General features: G+C 39.9%; 1 protein-coding gene across 6 annotated transcripts; it reads right to left on the minus strand.

Moving 5' to 3' along the window:
* Positions 1-259: 259 nt before the first annotated feature.
* LOC109902741 (volume-regulated anion channel subunit LRRC8C) lies at positions 260-21,874 on the minus strand. Of its 6 annotated transcripts, none has more exons than XM_031785776.1 (7): positions 21,711-21,874; positions 16,053-16,198; positions 10,417-10,809; positions 6,471-7,078; positions 5,923-6,244; positions 5,481-5,843; positions 260-5,149 (listed from the first exon to the last, which is right to left on the minus strand). In XM_031785776.1, the coding sequence occupies exons 2-7, from the start codon at positions 16,188-16,190 to the stop codon at positions 4,583-4,585; spliced, it is 2,391 nt and encodes a 796-aa protein (XP_031641636.1). In that variant the 5' UTR covers positions 16,191-16,198; positions 21,711-21,874; the 3' UTR covers positions 260-4,582. The 6 variants fall into 6 exon arrangements, with proteins under 6 accessions (XP_031641636.1, XP_020354941.2, XP_031641637.1 ...); XM_020499352.2 differs by having other exon boundaries at positions 10,426-10,809; positions 21,711-21,873; XM_031785777.1 differs by lacking the exons at positions 16,053-16,198; positions 21,711-21,874 and adding an exon at positions 15,923-15,999.
* Between the last annotated feature and the right edge of the window lie 1,509 nt (positions 21,875-23,383).

The following is a 23,383-nucleotide window of genomic DNA, read 5'->3' on the forward strand; positions in this document are numbered from 1 at the left end:
TGACCTTTGCCACCTAGGAAATTTGTGTGACCAGACCTTCTCAAATAGTAATTGAGTACCCCTTTAGTAAAGAATTTCCCTCAGACACTTGAACATGGCTATATTCAAAGCACAACACTGCCACCTAGGGTGCAACTTTGATTCCACACACATCAACAATACACTTGGTTTACTTTCTCTGAGGGAAACCAGGAGTGCAGCTATACATGAAATGGGATGCAACATGGTTTATAGGTATAGGATAACACAGACTACAAAATATTTGTGCCACATTTAAAGCAGCTGCCATCTGGCTGTTTTTATTCATCAACATGAAGAACCAAACACAGCAGACGTGATCTGATAAGAAAATATGCACAAAAGATATGCCTTTTTATTATCTTTCAATCTTTACCATCTGTATTAATTTGGTTGGAATATTTAACATTAGAATATAACGCCCTAAATACGGCAGGGATGCTGTTTTTATAAATTACGATAGCAGCTAACCATGGCACCTTTGCAGTGATCCACAGCTCTGATTATGATACACTGTAATGTCTAAGGCGTGGACTTGATTGTCCTCTCTATCTATAAGGCGTGGACTTTATTGTCCTCTCTATCTATAAGGCGTGGACTTGATTGTCCTCTCTATCTATAAGGCGTGGACTTGATTGTCCTCTCTATCTATAAGGCGTGGACTTTATTGTCCTCTCTATCTATAAGGCGTGGACTTTATTGTCCTCTCTATCTATAAGGCGTGGACTTTATTGTCCTCTCTATCTATAAGGCGTGGACTTTATTGTCCTCTCTATCTATAAGGCGTGGACTTTATTGTCCTCTCTATCTATAAGGCGTGTGCAAGGGGTTTGTGGATTGTAATAAAAATATGTTAATTACAACATGGCTGGTCTTTTTTAGCTTGTGTAAACTGTGACTAACTAAAACTAGCTATCCCTCCTGATAAATATGGTCTTGCCACAGGCTATTGACAAACAGTTACAGCTGAGTCCACAGTTCACTTGTAGCCAACTACACTGTTATATCAAGTACTTTCATTATCCGAATACTACATAATATAGAGACTGAGTAGAAAAGTTATTCAAAAAAAACATTTTAGTATATCTATTTTAGAATATCTTTGGACAGTAAATTAAGTCCAAATATGAGGCCCTTCAGGATAATACATTCGATATTTTGATTCTTGTATATATATTCAATCTTTCTGATTATAGGCCTACATTCTATCCAGTGTATGTTCATTGAAGCTTGTGCTAGACACTGCATAATACGGTATAACAAGTGTAATAAATAACAATATCAATAATACAAGAACAAGCAATCCTGTTGTTGAGTTCCTCTGATAGACAGTATACCTTAGCCTGGTCCCAGATCTGTTTGTACTATCATTCCACAAACATTATGTTTGGCATAAGACACAGAGTACAAGGAGTCAAATCTTAGCACAAATAGACTGGTAGCCAGGCTAAGTATTAGTAATGCGCGGGTTGACTCATAACCCGCAGTCCCCGAGGTTATATCCACAGGGCGGGTGGGTTTAGGGTCATGAAATATTGCGCGGATGAAGGGTGGGTGGGTAGCGGGCGGCTTGATTAAAAAGAAAACAATACTTAAAAAATCTGTAAATGTAACCTATCATTCTTGTGAAATGTATATCTATAGGCTACATTGACGTTTTTCTTTAATTATTTTAGGCTATCTGGCATTGGTGCATAAGCATAATCTTTAGGGCCTTAACTGTAGGCGCGCCAAATAGCCTACACGCCAAAACCCAAATGCACTTGGGAATGGGCAGAAAAAAGTGAGTGTCTATCCATGGAGGCAAAAAGGACAATGTCGGACTTTAATTCAATAAGAGAAAAGCTGTGAAATGGAGAGTTGAAAATAAAGAGAAGGGAGGGACAGAAAAGTAATTTTTGGGAAAGAATTGGTGAAGTGGTTAAAGAGGATGATAGCAGTGCTGGCAATGTTGTGTGTGATGATTGTGAGGCACTATACAAATTCCACAGTCACAAGACGGACTTCAAATAGGCCTATGGCACGTCAAGGGAACTGTAGCCTACTGTTCAGATGAGTGAAATGAAAACTGAAATCTGAACACTGACTGTAGGTCTATAACCTCTCACATAGACTTAATATTAACTCCTGCAGAATTAAGCATGTATTTAAGTAAAATGATACATAAAATGTAAGCAAAATTTGAACTCGGGAACAAGAGTTGAGAAATTAGATTTCTTTCTTTCAGCATCTTGAGAGAATGTGAATGCGCAGTTAGATAGTGTCTGTAGAGGTGATATCTTTATCAGCATCATAAAAGCTGACAGTAAGCTATTTCAACCACATAATATGCATCCAAGCTGAACTGAAATCTTATCAGAAACATGTTGGGTCGTTTTCACACTTTTCTGTTTCCTTAGAACCGGTCAAACTGATGTAATTTCAAAATTTTGCACAGTGAATCTTTTTTACCTATGTCAACTAGATTGAAGCATTATTTCTATCAATGTATCACATTATTCTGGTGATCAAAGGTTTATTTAGTCTTCTAGGGCAACATATCGGCCAAATGACAAGTTGAATAACAAATAGCCTACAAAATGTTGGAAATTATAACCAGAAACGTATCTAAATCAGGCAAAAAAGAATCCAGCACATTTTTTTTTATATTAGCAAGTTAGATTCACTTTATCACATATAGACGGGCGGTTGCGGATGGGTTGTTAGCAATTGCGGGCAAGTGCAGATGAACAATGCCCCATTACAAAATATACCTTTCCTGTGACTAATTATATTGTTAAGAACCATTTAATTACATCACAAAGCTTTATTCCGTTCTGACATGAAGTAACACTTAGATATATTACTCAAAACATACACCCACACAGCAAATTGGCCAGTGTTACCTAGTGTTGATTTTTCTGTGTAAAATTTCTAGTGTTGATTCAGGAGTTAAATTAAATCTGAAATTAACACTCAGTAGTGTAAAATAACCCCAGTGTTAGTGTTTATATCCAATGTTAAGTGTGAGAATGTGATTGTGTCAGTTTTACTCTGTGGAGAGTAAAACATTCCCAATAAAACCATGCCCATCATTATCACATTTCCCAGCATGCTCTACTGGAGGTAGTCATTTTTAGGATTGTTTTTAATATCTGTGTTTTTGCATGTACATTGATTGATTAATATTATGGTACACAAATACAATTTTTAAATAACATACATTTTTCTCAACTAATCCAATCAGATGGATGCAATAAATGCAACTATTACTTAAATGGCTGTTCCAGTTTAAATGGTTTAGATAAGGGGTGGGAAACTCGGGCCCCGAGGGGCCTGATTGGTGTCACCATTTTGCCCTAGCTAATTTAGAACGTAATTAGTTTAATAATCTGTGTTTGCTAGGGATGGGGAAAGGTGTGACACCCTTCTGGATCCTGAAGACTGGAGTTGCCCATCCCTGACTTAGGTAGTCTCCTCACAATGTTCCTAACCCTTACAGTCATTCTGAATGATTAAAAATATGTCTGGTTTCCTATAGGAATTACATCCCTTTGCAAGCCTGCATAATGTGACTTGCAGATGTGGCCTGTAAACCAGGATTGTCCTAACAACACTGTTATGGTAAAACTTGGCCATCAAAGTAAGGCCTTATATATTTAATGTATTGTCCTATATATATATATATATATATATATATATAGCATTATATTTTAATGATAACATTCACCTCTAGTGGGAAGTCCACAGGAGTGAAATTAACAAATTCAACAACCATGTCTCTGTCACTTACAAATACTGTCATGGGTGGTAAATCTACAATTAACTTGAAAAGGCAAGGCACTGGGAAATTATATTGGAGGTGTGGCTTAGTTGATGCATGGCTTTAAATTAGTTGTTTTTGGCACCCATGAATGGAAGTGTTGTATCAGTTTAAGTGGTCTATGGTTATACTTATATAAGTTAGAATAGGTCTTCTGCTAGTCCTGAAGTCTTTGTAAATGCCTACATAATAAGAAGTAGCATTAAAGACGTTATTATTATTGAAATATCCTTAATCCAACACAAGCGACCTTGTCAACAGATACAGACCTCTTTGCGTAATGGTTAAAAAAATACTATATAAAGGTGTTATTGCATAACACCATTAGTGTAAACTATATACACTTCCTAGTGTTAAAAATACTATATGAAGTGTTATTGCATAACACTAAAAGTGTTAATCATGTGGATCTTTATAGAAAAAAATTGTCACTGTAAGTGTTGATTTAACACTGGAGAATTTGCTGTGCATGAATATCACAATTTCCACCCCAGAACAGTATACTACTTAGAGTTTGATCATGATAAACTAAGTATACAGTCAAATCTACCATTTTGGTAGACTATGATTGTCAGATTAAGACAAGATTGGCATTTTCTTTTTGCACATATAAGTAACTTGCTTTGTCCGAGCCAGACAGGCCCATAGGACAGGAGCCAATCTCCTGTTTATGTAGTGTGAGGCAGCATGATGTACAAGTACACCCCCTGGACAGAATAGTAATGTATCGCAGGGCCTTTTGCACAGATTCTGTAAGACATTTCACTCAGCCTTCATTTTGTCTCTGATATCCGAAGGCAAGGTTTCAAACAGGACGTCCTCCACCACTAGGCCGCCCCGCTTCAACGCCCGGCAGAACCGCAGCTCTGGAGGCAGGAGCTCAAAATGGTTGCCCTTCAGTTCCAGGTGTGTCAATAGAACCAGGTATGAGATCTTTGGTGAGAGCAAAGACAGTGTATTCTTGCCCAGCTTAAGGGTTTTGAGCTTCTTGCAAAAGAAGAGCTCGTCTGGGAGGTTCTCGATCTTGTTGCACGTGACAGAGAAATACTGAAGACTCTGTAGGACGCCGATCTCCGGCGGAATGAACCGGATGTCGTTGTTGGACAGGTCCAGGTAACGAAGCTTGTTGCATAAGAACAGGTGCGAGGGCAAGATCTCTATCTTGTTGTGACTGAAGTAGAGGCGCTCCAGGCTGCCAAGCTTCTTGATGTGCTCAGGGATGTAGCAGATACTGTTGTGCCAGAGTTTCAGGCACGTCAGCTTGTGGAGGTGCTGGCAGCTGACTATCTCCTCAATGGAGCGCAGGTTGTTTTCCTTCAAGTCCAATTCCTGTAGAGTTAGAGTTATACAAATGTATTTTAAGTGTCACTCCACAATATTACAGGAATTGGCAATACATATGACATATTTGAAGTCAAGAAAACAGCCCAGAACAGAGTTAGCTGGAGATGCACCTTTTTAGGCCCTTTGCTCAACTAGGAGCTTAAAGTCATTACATATTTAAAAACCACATTATGGGCCACTCAGTGTGGAGACACTGTAGGGAATCGTACCAGACAGTCATAGTACTGTATATCAAACCTGTAGGTTGACCATTCTAGATAGAGTTTGAGACACTGTACGCGATCATAGCAGGCGGTCAAGGTACAGCATATCATACCTGTAGGTTCGTGAGGCTAAAGACAGCATGTGGGATGCGTTCCAGGTCACAGTGCACCAGCTCCAGTTCAGTCAGGTTCACCATCTTCTTCAGGTTGTTGAGCATCACCAGCTTGGTGCCATCGTTGTAAACGTATAGCCTCTGCAGGTGGCTGGACACGTCTACGATGGACTGGGGAATCTTTGTAAAGTTACTTTTGAGCGAGAGGGTCTTCAGATTCTTCAGCTCCCTTAGAGACTCCAGAACCACATTCTTAGAAGCGTCAGGACTCAGTGAGCCAATGAGATAGAGCTCCTCTAGATTCCGCAGATGGTACAGCCAATGAGGCAGTTCCCTGCTGTCATCAAACTTTACCCTGAGCACCTTACATAAAGATAGAATGATACTTTATTATAAAAAATAAATAAAACATGCCACACCAAAGACTACCAGAATAGCATACCTTAAGGTTATCCTTGAGGAAGGAAGTGGCTGTGGTGTGGCTCTTTAAGCAACACTGATACAGAGATAGCTCCTGGAGGTTTTCCAGCTGGGCGATGGAAGCTGGGATGGTTACATTGTTGATGATCTCTAGCTTCAGGGATTGGAGCTCTGTCACCTCGAAGATGGTGTCTGGGAGCCCAGACAGCATGAAGAGCTGCAGCTCCAGTCTGTTGTTATGGTTGGTCAGCAGTCTCTGACGCAGCTTCTCTGGTGTCCACTCATGGTTCAGATTCAGCTGTTTCAGTTTGTTCTCACTGACCTCAGACAGGAACACTGCGAACCTGAGAGAAAGAAAGAATAATACGTTATTGTCCAATGTAAACAGATATGCTATGGAAACTTCTTTTGTCTTCTGCTTTATTCCAACCCCGAATGGTTGGAGCAGAGGGTAGCCATACAACTGCACCCGAATGGTTTGTTTTACAATTGAAGGCATTACATACTTATCAACAGCGAGCTGAATTACTTGAAACAATTTACAATTTTAAAAAAATATATATTTTACACCTTTTGGAGTACAGTGGGTCGTACTGGTCGATCATGTGCAGCATGAAGGCAAAGTCATTCTTCACGTCTGGGATGTCATCGATTCCCGTTTCTTGCCTCACGTATTCAAAGGAGTACTCCTTCAGTGAGCGGTAGAAGAGCCAATAGGAAGTGTAGAGGCAGGTGAATCCGTACACAGCCACGAAGCACAGGTAACAGTACGACAACTTAGAGAACAGGTGGGCCATGGTGTGATTACAGGAGAAATGCTTATATCCCGTCATGTCCTGTATGTCCACACTGCACTTCACTGTGATCTGCACCTCAGAGACTAAAGCACTGTTATACGCGATGATGAGGAGGAACTTGAACACTTTGAGAACAGTCTGGCGAACATACATAACATAGAGGATGTCCCCCTCTTCGACATGCAGGCGGAACTTCTTCACCTTCTCAAATAGAGCTTTGGCCTGTTCTCCTTCCTTCTTATCCAGAGCGCTGGCTGTGGGCTTGTCCACTACGATCTTCTCTGGGATGGATTTGAGGGACTGGGTCTTCTCCAGGCTGTCCAGGTTCCCCTCTACAGACACGTTGAGGATCGCTTTGCTGGCACTGTTGTTCTTGTTGTCCTTGAATGAATAAATAAATCTATTTATTAATTAATGCATTTTATTTGAAATATTTCAAATATATCCAATACAGGGCTGTTTCCCGGATACAGATTGAGCCTAGTCCTGGAAACAGAATTTTGAAAGGAGATTCTCCATTGAGTTTTCAGTCCAGGCCTAGGCTTTATCTGTGTCCAGGAAACTGCCCCATAGTTTCCTCAGCCATTCGACTACAACAATACATACAGTTGAAGGCGGAAGTTTACATACACCTTAGCCAAATACATTTAAACTCAATTTCACAATTCCTGACATTTAATCCCAGTAAAAATACCCTGTCTTAGGTCAGTTAGGATCACCACTTTATTTTAAGAATGTGATTTGTCAGAATAATAGTAGAGAGAATGATTTATTTCAGCTTTTATTTCTCATCACATTCCCAGTGGGTTAGAGGTTTACATACACTCAATTAGTATTTGGTAGCATTGCCTTTAAATTGATTAACTTGGGTTAAATGTTTCAGGTAGCCTTCCACAAAATTCCCACAATAAGTTGTGTGAATTTTGGCCCATTCCTCATGACAGAGCTGGTGTAACTGAGTCAGGTTTGTAGGCCTCCTTGCTTGCACATGCTTTTTCAGTTCAGAACAAAAAAATTATGGGATTGAGGTCAGGGCTTTGTGATGGCCACTGCAATACCTTGACTTTGTTGAACTTAAACCATTTTGCCACAACTTTGGAAGTATGCTTGGAGTCATTGTCCATTTGGAAGACCCATTTGTGACCAATCTTTAACTTCCTGACTGATGTCTTGAGATGTTGCTTCAATACATCCACATAATTTTCCACCCTCATGATGCCATCTATTTTGTGAAGTGCACCAGTCTCTCCTGCAGCAAAGCACTCCCACAACATGATGCTGCCACCCCCGTGCTTCACGGTTGGGATGGTGTTCTTCGGCTTGCAAGCTTCCCCCTTTTTCCTCCAAACGTAACGATGGTCATTATGGCCAAACAGTTCTATTTTTGTTTCATCAGACCAGAGGACATTTCTCCAAAAAGTACGATCTTTGTCCCCATGTGCAGTTGCAAACCATAGTCTGGCTTTTTTATGTAGATTTTGGAGCAGTGGCTTCTTCCTTGCTGAGCGGCCTTTCAGGTTATTTCGATATAGGACTTGTTTTACTGTGGATATAGATACTTTTGTACCCGTTTCCTCCAGCATCTTCACAAGGTCCTTTGCTGTTGTTCTGGGATTGATTTGCACTTTTCGCACCAAAGTACGTTCATCTCTAGGAGACAGAATGTGTCTCCTTCCTGAGCGGTATGACGGCTGCTTGGTCCCATGGTGTTAATACTTGTGTACTATTGTTTGTACAGATGAATGTGGTACTTTCAGGCGTTTGGAAATTGCTCCCAAGGATGAACCAGACCTGTGGAGGTCTACAATTGTTTTTCTGAAGTCTTGGCTGATTTCTTTTGATTTTACCATGATGTCAAGCAAAGAGGCACTGAGTTTGAAGGTAGACCTTGAAATACATCCACAGGTACACCTCCAATTGACTCAAATTATATCAAATACCCTATCAGAAGCTTCTAAACCCATGACATAATTGTTTGGAATTTTCCAAGCTGTTTAAAGGCATGGTCAACTTAGTGTAAGTAAACTTCTGACCCACTGGAATTGTGATTCAGTGAATTATAAGTGAAAGAATCTGTCTGTAAACAAGTGTTGGAAAAATGACTTGTTTCATGCAAAAAGTATATGTCCTAACCGACTAAAACTATAGTTTGTTAATAAGAAATTTGTGGAGTGGTTGAAAAACGAGTTTTAATGACTCCAACCTAAGTATATGTAAACTTCCGACTTCAACTGTACATTTATACACTGCGTGTACAAAACATTATAAGCACATGCTCTTTCCAAGACATAGACTGGACCAGGTGAATCCACGTGTAAGCTATGATCCCTTGTTGACTTGTTAAATCCACTTCAATCTGTGTCGATGAATGAGAGGAGACCAGTTCTAGAAGGATTTTAGAGCCTTGAGATAATTGAGATTGTGTATGTGTGCCATTGAGAGGGTGAATTGGTAAGAAAAAAATAGTTAACTTCTTGGATATAGGGGGCGCTATAAACATTTTTGGATGAAAAACGTTCCCGGTTTAAACAAGCTATTTTGTCACGAAAAGATGCTTGACTATGCATATAATTGACACATTTGGAAAGAAAACACTCTGACGTTTCCAAAAGATATTGTCTGTGAGTGCCACAGAACTGATGTTACAGAAAAAAAACAGATACAAATCCAATTAGGAAGTGCCGCATTTTTTAAAACCGCCTCATGGCAATGACTCCTTATATGGCTGTGAAGGAGCTAGGAGTCAGCTTACATTTTCCACGTTTTCCCCAAGGTGTCTGCAGCATTGTGACGTATTTGTAGGCATATCATTGGAAGATTGACCATAAGAGACTACATCTACCTCCGTCGCAATTATTGCGTAATCTCCAGCTGCAGTATTTTTCCGTTTGCTTCTGATAAGAAGCCAACTGCCACCACTGATAGATTATCGAATAGATATGTGAAAAACACCTTGAGGATTGATTCTAAACAACGTTTGCCATGTTTCTGTCGATATTATGGAGCTAATTTGGAAAAAAGTTTGGCGTTGTAAGTGACTGCATTTTCCGGTCTTTTTCTTAGTCAAACGTGATGAACAAAACGGAGCTATTTCATCTACACAAATAATCTTTTTGGAAAAAATGAACATTTGCTATCTAACTAAGAGTCTCGTCATTGAAAAAATCTGAAGTTCTTCAAAGGTAAATTATTTTATTTGAATGCTTTTCTTGTTTTTGTGAAAATGTTGCCTGCTGAATGCTAGGCTTAATGCTATGCTAGGCTATCAATACTCTTACACAAATGCTTGTGTAGCTTTGGTTGAAAAGCATATTTTGAAAATCTGAGATGACAGTGTTGTTAGCAAAAGGCTAAGCTTGTGTTTGAATATATTTATTTCATTTCATTTGCGATTTTCATGAATAGGAAACGTTGCGTTATGATTACGCTCCCGGATACGGGATTGCTCGATGCTAGAGGTTAAGTGCCTTTGAACGGCGCACTGGTTTGTGTCAAGAGTTTTTCGTGTGTATCAAGAATGGTCCACCACCCAAAGGACATTCAGTCAACATGAGATAACTGTGGGAAGCATTGGAGTCAACATGCGCCAGCATCAACATCTCTGTGGAGGGGTGGGTTCAACTCAATATTAGGAAGGTGTTCTTAATGTTTTGTACACTCAGTGTACATAGAAACATACATACATTCATACATATAGTACATACTGTACAAACACATACCAACAATACCTTCTCCTCTGGGTTCTCTCCAGACACCTCAGACAGAGCTCTCGTAGTCCAGGGGGAGTCAAAGCACTTTCCCAAGATGGAGATGAAATGCTCTATCTTAGAGCTGGAGCCGGGGAACTTGAACCAGAAATTGCTACACACCATGAAGATGAGGGTGTGTATGAGGACTAGGTAAGGGAAGTACTTGGCATACCAGTGCAGGGCTTTCTCGTAGCACATCTGGTTTATGAAGCTGTACTGTTGAAGGTCCAGGTTGGTTTTCAGGCCCATCATCTCATGCACATCCTGCGACACTACAGGTGAGACCAGCTCGGTTTTATTTGGTATTGTTTGGTTCGCCATTGATATTCTCTGTGGAAGGCAGATGATTTTGTCCTGCACCACCTGAAAGAAAAGAAATGTGAAAAAAGACATTCACAATAAAGCAAGCAACCTTAATGTAAGATGACAATTGAACTGTCAAACAAGACCCAATGATGGCAATATATACACAATAACTGAGTAGTAAACAGTTCTGCAATATTGAAATTCTTCACTGATTGTAATTTTCCTAAGATTTTATTAGGCACATTTATTTTTTTGCTCTTTTATTTCTTAATAATGAGCTAACCCACTAGGCAATTACATTGAATCACATGGACTAGATGTTGAACTGACGTCTGTGCCCAGTGGGAAAGTGAGTACAATTTCCAATGAATTCATTACAAAAAAAGTATATTACAGTAACTTAGATACAATGATAAGACAAACAACAGAGGGGGATATCGGATGTTATTTCTCATTTCCTTCTGTGACAACATTGGTAGGACTGTGACAGACAGGAAATGACCGATTTGTGTTTTAGCCACAGCAGACTAAAGAGGGAGTCAGACTGATTGTAACGCTATGCAATACTGTACCACCAAATGATATGTTATTCTTTGATCTACCATTGCACTTTTATAACACTTACAACATTACCAATTTTTCTACTGCAATTATAGACTGATCATGAATGTAGTGATGTATATACAGTTTTTTTTTCTTCAGCTTTGTAAATATTTGCTTTTCTTATGAGCCAGACCAGTGATATAGCCTAAATACCATGTGGTTCCTGAGGCACTCAAAAAAGAAAATGCCTGATCAGCTGGAAAAGGGGGAAGCTCTCTCTCTTTTAGTGCAGGACAGGAGAAATTAAAAGTCAGACTTGCTGAGTACAGTGTTGTGTCTTTGGCATCATTAAAAGTGGTGACTGTTATTTTATCAAATCAATTCTCTGTAATTATTATTACGTGATTCAACTAATAATGTAAATGTAATTAACTAGGAAGTCGGGTATCTTCAGATTAAAGTTATAATTTTCCAAATATTACTTCAGATATTTTAATATCTGATCAATTAGTCTTCTATTAAATTAATTATTATTTACCTCACGTCAGTCTCATTCCAAATGTCGTAAATTGTTGGTTATCTGCATGAACCCAGCCTAAACTATGAATTATCCATACACCTGTCACGCTCGTCGTAATGAGTAGACCAAGGCGCAGCGTGAGTAGAGTTCCACATATTTTAATAAACTGAAACTCACCAAAACAAAACAATAAAGCACAAACGAAACGTGAAGCTACTGGTGTGCACTCAGGCAACTAAATGTAGACAAGATCCCACAAACACAATGAGGACAATAAGGCTACCTAAATAAGATCCCCAATCAGAGACAATGATAAACAGCTGCCTCTGATTGGGAACCATATCAGGCCACCATAGAAATACATTTCACCTAGATGACCCACCCAAGTCACTATCATGCCCCAACCAACACAGAGAATAAACAACTTACTATCGTCAGGGTGTGACAACACCAATTGGTTTAATCATTTATTTACTAACTAACTAAATAATCACAGAAATGCATGAACAAACAAACAGTAAATATTGCTTACTAACAAGGATAGGGAATGGTGTTTAGTGGGCTAAGCCGATATGACGGCTTGGTGGACGAAGGGAAGTGGGTGTGGACTGAGAAAGAAGTGGGAAAGACAAAAGGGATCACTATACCCAGTATATACAGTGGGGCAAAAAAGTATTTAGTCAGCCACCAATTGTGCAAGTTCTCCCACTTAAAAAGATGAGAGAGGCCTGTAATTTTCATCATAGGTACACCCGTGTGTACATCGTAGGTCCCCCCGTGTGGTTCTGGGATTTTTGCTCACCGTTCTTGTGATCATTTTGTCCCCACGGGGTGAGATCTTGCGTGGAGCCCCAGATCGAGGGAGATTATCAGTGGTCTTGTATGTCTTCCATTTCCTAATAATTGCTCCCACAGTTGATTTCTTCAAACCAAGCTGCTTACCTATTGCAGATTCAGTCTTCCTAGCCTGGTGCCGGTCTACAATTTTGTTTCTGGTGTCCTTTGACAGCTCTTTGTTCTTGGCCATAGTGGAGTTTGGAGTGTGACTGTTTGAGGTTGTGGACAGGTGTCTTTTATACTGATAACAAGTTCAAACAGGTGCCATTAATACAGGTAACAAGTGGAGGACAGAGGAGCCTCTTAAAGAAGAAGTTACAGGTCTGTGAGAGCCAGAAATATTGCTTGTTTGTAGGTGACCAAATACTTATTTCCACCATAATTTGCAAATAAATTAATTTAAAATCCTACAATGTGATTTTCTATTTTTTTCTCATTTTGTCTGTCATAGTTGAAGTGTACCTATGATGAACATTACAGGCCTCTCTCATCTTTTTAAGTGGGAGAACTTGCACAATTGGTGGCTGACTAAATACTTTTTTGCCCCACTGTAATTATATTAATTGAAATGCTAATCCTTTGCACACAACGCTCACTCATTCGGGAATAATTGCAATCAATATATATTACACCCATGTGTCGTTGTGATCTTCTCTGTTGGAATCCGGTCCATCTGCTGGAGAGTTAATCCGAGTCTCTCTCTCGCTTTCTGTTTCCCTGAAGATCAAAGTCGTTCATGGTTAGAATGGATACTTCAGAGTACCATTCAGAAATGTTGTCATAGAATAGATGTTTTGGCGGTTGTCTGTATTCTCGTCCCAGGTTTACATCATGTCTAGCTGCAGACTAGTAATTAGTATCTAAGATTTGCTCTTATTCTGTAGGGATCGCTAGTCTCAGGGTTGAACCATTTCCAGCCGTGTAGCCAATGCTCCACGTGGTATGGTAATTTAATAACTATTCGCAATCAAATCTCACGCTGTGGATTTGCTTAGTCTTGGTACTCAAACCTGTGCCACCTCAGCTTACACCGAGGTATGCGTAGTCTGAAGAGGATTTCCTCAGAAGGGGGTTTTATTCGTAACAATAGGAAAGGGCTGTTCCATGACGCCAGATCATGTCTGTGCTTATGGGAGTGGGCCAATGACTTAGTTAAACTTTAAAGGGAATACAATTCTCTCACATTAAAGGTTTAACATCACATTACATCATTTCACAAATAGTTTTATCTTTACTCATTCATTTTATACAAGAATTAGATGCAAACACCATAATTGAGAAATGTACACATTCAGAGATATAGTTATGTGTGTTTCCTGTCGTTAGTGAGGTCACCAAATGAAACACACTCAACATAACTGTCCTTTAAGTGTCCACGGACTCTTCCCACATTCTCACAAGTGGACATATAGTTTCATTTTCACATTTTGGGAATTTAGGAGTTCAGCCACATGAAATCCTTTGTTCACTCTGTGGTCTCTCTTTCAGCATGGCCAGGGGGAGATAGTCTCCGCCAGGAATTTACGACCTGAGATAACAGAACCTGGGTGTAGGAGAGAGTGAGAGGGGGAAGCCACGATCTATACCCAGAAAGAGCCACGTCATGACAACAGAGATCAGCAGAATTCTACACACCCTGGTCATCTCTCTCTCTCACACGCACGCACACACACACACACACACACACACACACACACACACACACACACACACACACACACACACACACACACACACACACACACACACACACACACACACACACACACACACACACACACACACACACACACACACACACACACACACACACACACACACTTCTCTTTCTCACTCTCCTGATCTCACTCTTGATCTTTCTCTTCTTTAACTTTCTCTCCCTCTCTCTGTCTCTGTCTCTCTCTCTCTCTGTCCTGCTCTCTTTCTCTCTCTGTCTTTCTTTCTCTCTCTCTCTCTCTCTCTCTCTCACCTTCCCCTTTACCGTTCATCTACATCCGGTAGCTACACTTGTGTGTGTAAAGCTACAAAATGTCCCTTTGGCAGAGCCAGTGTTTACCTCCACTACTGTAAACTGAGACAAACAATCCCATAATGCCAGGAAATGTATTAATTAGGAACAGTGCTGTCTGCTTTGACTAGGCTGCGGTTCAGTTCACCATGTAAACTACCAATGTAAACTAATGAGGGTCATCAGATGCGTCATGTTTGGAAATCACCCACTATTTACAAACTGTGAACGCAGTTTTTCAAAATAGTCATTATTTTTGTAGTGATCCTTCCCTTGTTTCAAGGGACAACACGGGATATTCTCACCCCAATAAACAAGTTCCTGTCAATGGTGTTTTGGGCTTTTCTAAAAATAATGACTTATAATCTACAGGGGTTTATAAGAGGAGAAGGATAGCGGCTCGGGTTAATCCTTACAATTTCACGTGGAAAAACATGATTTCACATGTGTAGTTTCATGTTATCACATGTTGCTTCACATGTTGTCACATGTTATAACATTAACTTCACATATAATCACATGTGACCAGATCAAAATGTGATTGTGGAACACACATATTTGATCATGTGAAATTCATGTTTTTTTTTCCGTAAGGGAGGGTTCCACCCTTTCTCTCTGCAGCTGGTCAGTCGTGAGGGGAAGGGAAGTGACAGGCCACTGGTCGCTGGAATCATGGCTGTGTTCCAGATGGCTCTGGACAAAAGAAGTGCACTACGTATATAGGGAATAGGGTACCATTTCGGATGAAGCCCATGTGTTTATAAAGACGTGGTGAGGCAGGCGGGGGAGACATTTTTGGTGCGCAGTGTCTGTGTGAGTGTGTGTATGTGTGGAGTGCAGGAATGTTTTCCCCTTTCCGTTGGTAAACTTCCACTATACTGTGCAACTTACATGAACCCAACACTGGGCTGTTTGTGACTACAGGACAGGACACAGTAGATCTACAGAGCAGTGAATCAGCAAGTTACTTTAAAGGCTAATATCTGCTATAACATCCTAACTACACGGCACACAAGGCATACTGTGTGAATTACAACATATTTCTCATTATGACATCAATTCAACCACTTTTGCCCCACTAGGTATAGGACTATGCTACAAGATAAAGTTATAATGTGTATGCACATTAGATAGTCAGGCCTTTTGGACACTCTGAGGCGGGGAAATCAGACATTGTGAGGTTTGAAGATACTGACCTTATACTGTGTATCCGAACACTCCGATCATTAACATGACCACAGAGAGGTAGTCTGTGCACTAACCTGTAGGGTGCATCCGAACACTCCGATCATTAACATGACCACAGAGAGGTAGTCTGTGCACTAACCTGTAAGGTGCATCCGAACACTCCGATCATTAACATGACCACAGAGAGGTAGTCTGTGCACTAACCTGTAGGGTGCATCCGAACACTCCGATCATTAACATGACCACAGAGAGGTAGTCTGTGAACACATCCCACCAGGGCTTCAGAACCCGGAATGCTGGCTCCTGCTCTGAGAACTGCCGGAACTCCGTCACAGGAATCATGGCTCCCGCTGAGACAGAGATTTAGGGATTGTTTGCAAACAATGTATTTATAAACAATGTATAGCTTCAAAATATATTTAGTCCTTATATGTGCCAATCTTGACAATTAAAGCTCCATTTATGAATTTAAAAGTGGTTAAATTTCTCCATCCCCATCAATTTGATTTTTATCAAACCAAGTGGCAGGGCTGCCTTTTGGTTGAAAAAAAAGTCTGGAAGCTCCATTTAAATGGCCTTGTCACTTTCCTGGAGGATGCTGACTTACTGTATATGTTCAACATGGCCAGCTTCCAGACTAGTTGAACACACAGGGGGAATTGTAGGGGGAAATGTAGCTAGCCTTCACAAGACAATACTTGGAACTAATAAGGTTTCCTTTGTGTGTGGGGTTTGGGTGAATTAAACTCTGCTTCCTGTCATGCTGTTAAACATGAAAAGAAACCATGTTGCACCTATACCTGCGTACATGAACATGTGTGTCAATTCGTACTGGTGATACTGTTAATGATTTGACTGTACAACAATAAACCGAGGCATGATTTTGGCAGTTGGTCTTGATCAAAATGGCTGACATACCCTAAACAATCTGCCTGTTGGATAACTGAATCATAACATAATATATAGAGCCATGCTAGTAGCATCATCAAGGCCTTATAAGCACCTCTCTCTCTCTCATCAACCACATCTGAGTCAGAGGAACATTCTTCAACATTAAGAGAAAAGGATGTCAAATGTTTTTCCTACGATAATCTCTTATTTTGGAAAGTTATTTCTCAAAACATGAGTATGATTCTACTCTGGGGGACCCACTGGGCACAAAGTAACCCACTGGGCACAAACTGTTTAAATCAAAACTGATTACATATACAAAAAATCATGAAGGTAATGGATTATCAGGAATTTTTGTCTTTTTTTCACCCAACTTTTACCCTAAATCCAATAAGATGGTTAACATTTTTGTTGATTTCATTTTGACTTCACGTTAGTTGACAACTGAATCAAATGTAAAACAAAACTAGACGTTGAACTGACGTTTGTGCCCAGTGGGAAGCATTTACATTAGTTGGCCTATATAGTTTACTCTGTAAAATGTATATAGGCTACTTACGTATAAATATAAATATATGTATCTGTATAAGTATGTATAAGGACACAACTAAATAATTAATAAATATCATATTCTAGAAGTTAGATATACTTGACTGTGTTTGTTTGTCGATGGTTTTAATTTTGTTCTAAATTCATGTACAGTATATACAGTCTTCAGCACTAAACAACCACACAAGTGTATAGTCTATCAAAACATATCTCAAGAGAGCTACAGCTAAATATGTGAGACTTTTAATAACACAGCTGCACTGTTTAGATAGAGCACCGTGCTAGAAACAAACAACCATCTTTAACCATAGTCGGAAAGCCTAAAACTTTGTCTCAAAGTCCCAGATATACTGATTTTACTGTGGAAACTAGACCTATAGTGTCATCTCTATTGTCCTTTTATTGTCCTACAACTGAACACACTGTTCCCTTGAGGAGTTCCTGAGATATGTAAATAATGCATGTACGTACCTCGACATTAAGGGTGCAAGAAAGTTCAGGTTCAATACAATTATTTTTAACATGACACTTAACTTGTATTAATGGAAATGTATACTGAGTTTACCAAACATTAGGAACACCTTCCTAATATTGAGTTGCCCCCCTTTTGCAATCAGAACAGCCTCAATTTGTTGGGGCATGGACTCTACAAGGTGTCGAAAGCATTCCACAGGGATGCTGGCCCATGTTGACACCAATGCTTCCCACAGTTGTATCAAGATGACTGCATGTCCTCTGAATGCCACACACACACAGTCCATCCCTCAATTATCTCAAAGCTTAAAACTCCTTCTTTAACCTGTACCCTCCCCTTCATTCTACACCAGTGGTTCCCAAACTTTTTATAGTCCTAGAGTCCCTTTCAAACATTCAACCTCCAGCTGCGTACCCCCTCAAGCACCAGGGTCAGCACACTCTCAAATGTTGTTTTTTGCCATCATTGTAAGCCTGCCATACACACACTCTGCGATACATCTATTAAACATAAGAATCCGTGTGAGTTTTTCTCACAACCCGGCTTGTGGGAAGTGACAAAGAGCTCTTATAGGACCAGGGCACAAATAATAATATAATAATCAATAATTTTGCTCTTTATTTAGCCATCTTACATATAAAACCTTATTTGTTCATCAAAAATTGTGAATAACTCACCACAGGTTAATGAGAATGGTGTACTTTTGCCCATCTTAATATTTTATTTTTATTGGTCAGTCTGAGATATGGCTTTTTCTTTGCAACTCTGCCTAGAAGGCCATCATACCGGAGTTGCCTCTTCACTGTTGATGTTGAGACTGGTGTTTTGCGGGTACTATTTAATGAAGCTACCAGTTGAGGACTTGTGAGGCGTCTGTTTCTCAAACTAGACACTCTAATGTACTTGTCCTCTTGCTCATTTGTGCACCGGGGCCTCCCACTCCTCTTTCTATTCTGGTTAGGGCCAGTTGGTGCTGTTCTGTGAAGGGAGTAGTGCACAGCGTTGTACGAGATCTTCAGTTTCTTGGCAATTTCTCACATGGAATAGCCTTATTTTCTCAGAACAAGAATTGACTGACGAGTTTCAGAAGAAAGCTCTTTGTTTCTGGCCATTTTGAGCCTGTAATCGAACCCACAAATGCTGATGCTGATACTCAACTAGTCTAAAGGAGGACAGTTTTATTGCTTATTTAATCAGAACAACAGTTTTCAGGTGTGCTAACATAATTGCAAAAGGGATTTCTAATGATCAATTGGCCTTTTAAAATGATAAACTTGGATTAGCTAACACAACGTGCCATTGGAACACAGGAGTGATGGTTGCTGATAATGGGCCTCTGCACACCTATGTAGATATTCCTTTTAAAAAATCTGACATTTCCAGCTACAATAGTCATTTACAACATTAACAATGTCTACACTGTATTTATGATCAATTTCTAAGTGACTTCAAACTTTTGAACGGTAGTGTAAGTGCTCCACAATAGTATGGGGCTTGCCTGTCTTAGCCACTCCGTAGCTCACCATATAAGAGGCTTCTAGCACCTTCTTATTAATCGTATCAGTTGCTTTCATACATGTCTTACTCGGAAGTCGTCTTTATTCTCGCTCAAAGGGGTAGCCTAGTGGTTAGAGCGTTAGACTAGTATCAAGAAGGTTGCAAGTTCAAACCCCTGAGCTGACAAGGTACAAATCTGTCGTTCTGCCCCTGAACAGGCAGTTAACCCACTGTTGAAAGTAAGAATTTGTTCTTAACGGACTTGCCTGATTAAATAAAGGTAAAATAAAAAATTCTTGCTCATAAAACTCCTGTGGCTTATTTTTCTAATTGTCATGTTTAGTTTCTAAATGTCTGCGCAAGAGTGAACATTTCCTGTGACAGAGTAACGGTTAATGTGATTGGATGCTAATTATTTGACTAGGCTACCTGTATTTGTGTAAGGTTTTGTATTTATTTTCTTAGTCAACCTTGTGTTCTGTTTCGTTTTGTTCTTGAACGTAGCCCTGTCTTTCATTTTTGTTCATTGATTTCACCTGTGTTAGTTACTCACCTGGTCTCATCAGCTCCTTATTTAGTTCAGTTCATTCTGTTTGTGCCTTTGTGAGGTATTGTTCGTTTTGACTCTACTAAGCCTTTTCCTAGGTCGTTTGTGAGAAGCAGTTGTAGCCTTCAGTCCTAGCTTTGACTCACCTGCCTGTTTGCCTACCTGTGTATGACCATTGCCTGCCTGTGACCACGATTCCTGCCTTCTGCGAAGGTGAAATTAACATTTGCACACCTTTTTCTCCCTGAGTATTCATTAAAATTTTTCTTTGTGCTGTTATTTAGCTGAACACTCACCCAAATGTATAGCCCCGGTGGAAAATATAAATGCACTGTTTGAAAATGTGTTTGAAAATGTGAATCACATTTTTATTTGGCGTTTCCCCCGACGTCATTGTACCCCAGTTTGGGAATACCTGGTCTACACTGACTGAAGTGGATTTAACAAGTGACATCAATAAGGGATCAAAGCTTTCACCTGGTCAGTCAATGTCATGGAAAGGACAGGTGTTCTTAATGTTTTGTATCCTCAGTGTATATTGTATAATACAAATGTATATGAAGTTCCAATGGGTATAAGGCATTAGTAAACAATCTGTATCGGTTTAACTCCAATCAACTATAGTGGGAAAAACTGTACATAGCCTTTGATCATTTTTAAAAAAGTATTCCTCCCTAGCCTAGATAAGTTGTTTGCTTTGTCAACTCAATGAGCTGTCCTGGATGTCTGGGCCGCCTGGGTTTTATCCTTTGCCTGGCTCTTCCTGACAGGAAACTCTGCAAATCTCCAACACTGACTTATTGGGCCTGCCCAAAACAGACTATGACTGTGTCCCAAATGGCACCCTATACTCTATATAGTGCAATACTTTTAACCAGAGCGCTCTCGGGATACAATATATAGGGAATAGGGTTCCATTTGGGACAGACATGAATGCTTGGTTAGATCACACCCAGTCCCCAGTCAGTCCCAAGGATAACACATCCTGTCCAAGATGGGTTTATTAGTTAGGAGGACCATGGAAAAACTATGTAGAAAATATTAGACTATATTAGACTCCAGGGTCACTTTGAGAGAATAGGGGTGATTGTAACAATAGGTCTTAAATGATAACATAACGTCAGACTTATGTAAGTGACTTGGGACATCTTTTAATAACCTGTACAATGAAAATCCCAAATATCTTATACTACCAGTATTATTCAACTACATACTGCATACTGCATGCGGAGCCTATCGGTTAACCTTAGCCGACTTCTCTTAGTTCACCTTCAAACCATATAATAGAAGATTAAGATAAATATGACACCATCCCCAAAAAACTAAAAACTAAACATAAACCATTCCCTCTCCACAGGGTACTGACAAGCTCAAGGGTTTAGTATTAGGGTATACAGTATATGGCTAATCTATGGTGTGAATTATCTGTCTTCCATAAATAGGCACTCATACTGCTAACTTATTCATATGGAGAATAATATTTAAGAACTATTTTTCATCTTCTTTCCTTTTTGGGAAGAGGGGGGAGGGGATGGGGGAATAGGTGATATCATTATCCAAACTTGAGAAATTCCCACCAGGTTTCATATTTCTAGCCTTTAAACAAAATAATAAAGCCTATGTGTGGGTTTAAATCTAATTGAGTTACAGTACATGGCATATGTCTAACTCAATGTTAGCATTATTCAGAGGCAGTGTCAGCTAGTGCAGGAGGCTCGGGTTACATGGGCTATAGACAGGACAAAGTTAAAATGTATATTTATATTGCTATGCAAACATGGCAACAATGTGTAGGCTAATTTACAGTAAAACCCGAATACAATGTAACGAAATATGCGCTATGAAAACAACATGGACATTTATCATCAATCATGTAAGAATACAATAACAAAATGTGCCTTACCCTAGTGATATCTGCCTGACAGCCTAGATTCTATAGCGGTTTGTCGATGGGTGTTTTTTAGGGCAGCAGCGGCAATCATGTCCTTGTGGATCTGGTGTGGTCCTCAGCTTTCCGTTATTTCTGACTGCAAGCTAGTTCAATGTTCCTGTTTGTGATGCACAAAGACTATAGCCTACTGACTGACTGACGCGGTCAGGGCGGGGACTAGCCGGTAAACGTTTAGGGCTAGTTTGAATTGAAGAGGGTAGTCCATAAATGCAGACGAAGGATATCAAGGAAAAGCTCTGTATTGAGGGACGGTCTAAGATCCCTCCCAATATGTTCTCCAATCTCATAAAGCATTTGGCTCAGTGCCATTATCCTCGCAAGGTGAGGCATTAAAAGGTATTGAGAACAGCGGTGCCAATCATTTTGACCCCTATCTTTTTGAGAAATAAATATCACTTGGTAAACAAAATCTATTTCTCTGAGCAATTGTATTAGCACAAAATAATATAATTTCCCTATTTTTTGGGAGCATACAATATAGCTCAGTATATATATTATTTATTTCATGCAGTTTTTTGCTTATCTTCATCAAGGATGGAAAGAGTACTGAAATATACTACTCAAGAAGAAGTACTGTTACTTTAATGACATTTTACTCAAGTAGCAGTACTATTACTGGTGTAAAACAAACTACAAGTAAAAGTAGAAAGTAGCTTCCCTTCCTTGATCCATTTCCTTCCCTAGCTTCCTTTCCTCCTTTCCTAGCATACATCTGTATGTAGAAAAACGAAGGATTTGTCAAAAATGGTGTTAATGTCACACTCTGATCTGTTTCACCTGTCCTTGTGCTTGTCTCCACCCCCTTCCAGGTGTCGCCCATCTTCCTCATTATCCCAAGTGTATTTATACCTGTGTTCTCGGTATGTTTGCTGCCATTTCGTTTTGTTTCTTCAAACCTACCAGTGGCTTTTCCTGTGCGCCTGTCTGTCAGTAGTTCCTGTTTTCTAGCTTTCCTGGGTTTTGACCATTCTGCCTTCCCTGAGCCTGCCTGCCGTTCTGTACCTTTCAGACTCTGCTCTGGACTACTGACCTGGACTACTGCCTGCCCTTGACCTGTCGTTGGCCTGCCCCTTTGTTTTTGTAATAAACTTTTTTTACTTCGAAACTGTCTGCATCTGGTTCTTCTCCTTAGCCTTGACAGTTAACATTTGAGAGGAAAGGAAAGGTGAAAATGGAGCTGGAGAGGAAAGAAGAAAGGGATCTAGAAAAGGCGGGAAGAAAAGGGAGCTAGGAAAGAAAAGGAGGAAAGAAAACAAATCCCAGAAAGGATAGGAGGAATGGACAGTAGAATAGGAGGAATGGAAAGGAGGAAATTAAAGGGAGCTAGGAAAGGAGGAAAGGAAGCTAGGAAAGGGATCAAGGAAGGGAAGCTTAGAATCTATAGGAAGAAAGGAAATGAGGGATGAAGATAGGCAGAGAAGCTAAGAAAGGAGGAAAGGAGCTAGGAATCAATTATAAGGTGACCTTGGAAAGGAAAGGGAGAAAGGGAGCTAGGAAAGCACTGTTGGGGAGGGGAGGAAAGGAATGGGTGCTATCATAGGATGCAATGAAAGGGAGCTTGGAAAGGATTAAATGAAGTAAGAAAGGAAGCTAGAAAAGGAGGAATGAAAGGGAGCTTGGATAGG

This window comes from Oncorhynchus kisutch, linkage group LG13, assembly GCF_002021735.2.
Source record: "Oncorhynchus kisutch isolate 150728-3 linkage group LG13, Okis_V2, whole genome shotgun sequence".
In the NCBI taxonomy this organism is placed as follows: Eukaryota; Metazoa; Chordata; class Actinopteri; order Salmoniformes; family Salmonidae; genus Oncorhynchus; species Oncorhynchus kisutch.

Excerpts from the sequence above, each read along its gene's own strand:
- LOC109902741 (XM_031785776.1), bottom strand. The coding sequence starts at position 16,190 with ATGATTCCTGTGACGGAGTTCCGGCAGTTCTCAGAGCAGGAGCCAGCA. Across the intron at positions 10,810-16,052 it reads TGTTCGGATGCACCCTACAG|GTGGTGCAGGACAAAATCAT; the intron begins GTTAGTGCACAG and ends CTTTTCTTTCAG. Across the intron at positions 7,079-10,416 it reads CAGAGGAGAAGGTATTGTTG|GACAACAAGAACAACAGTGC; the intron begins GTATGTGTTTGT and ends TATTCATTCAAG.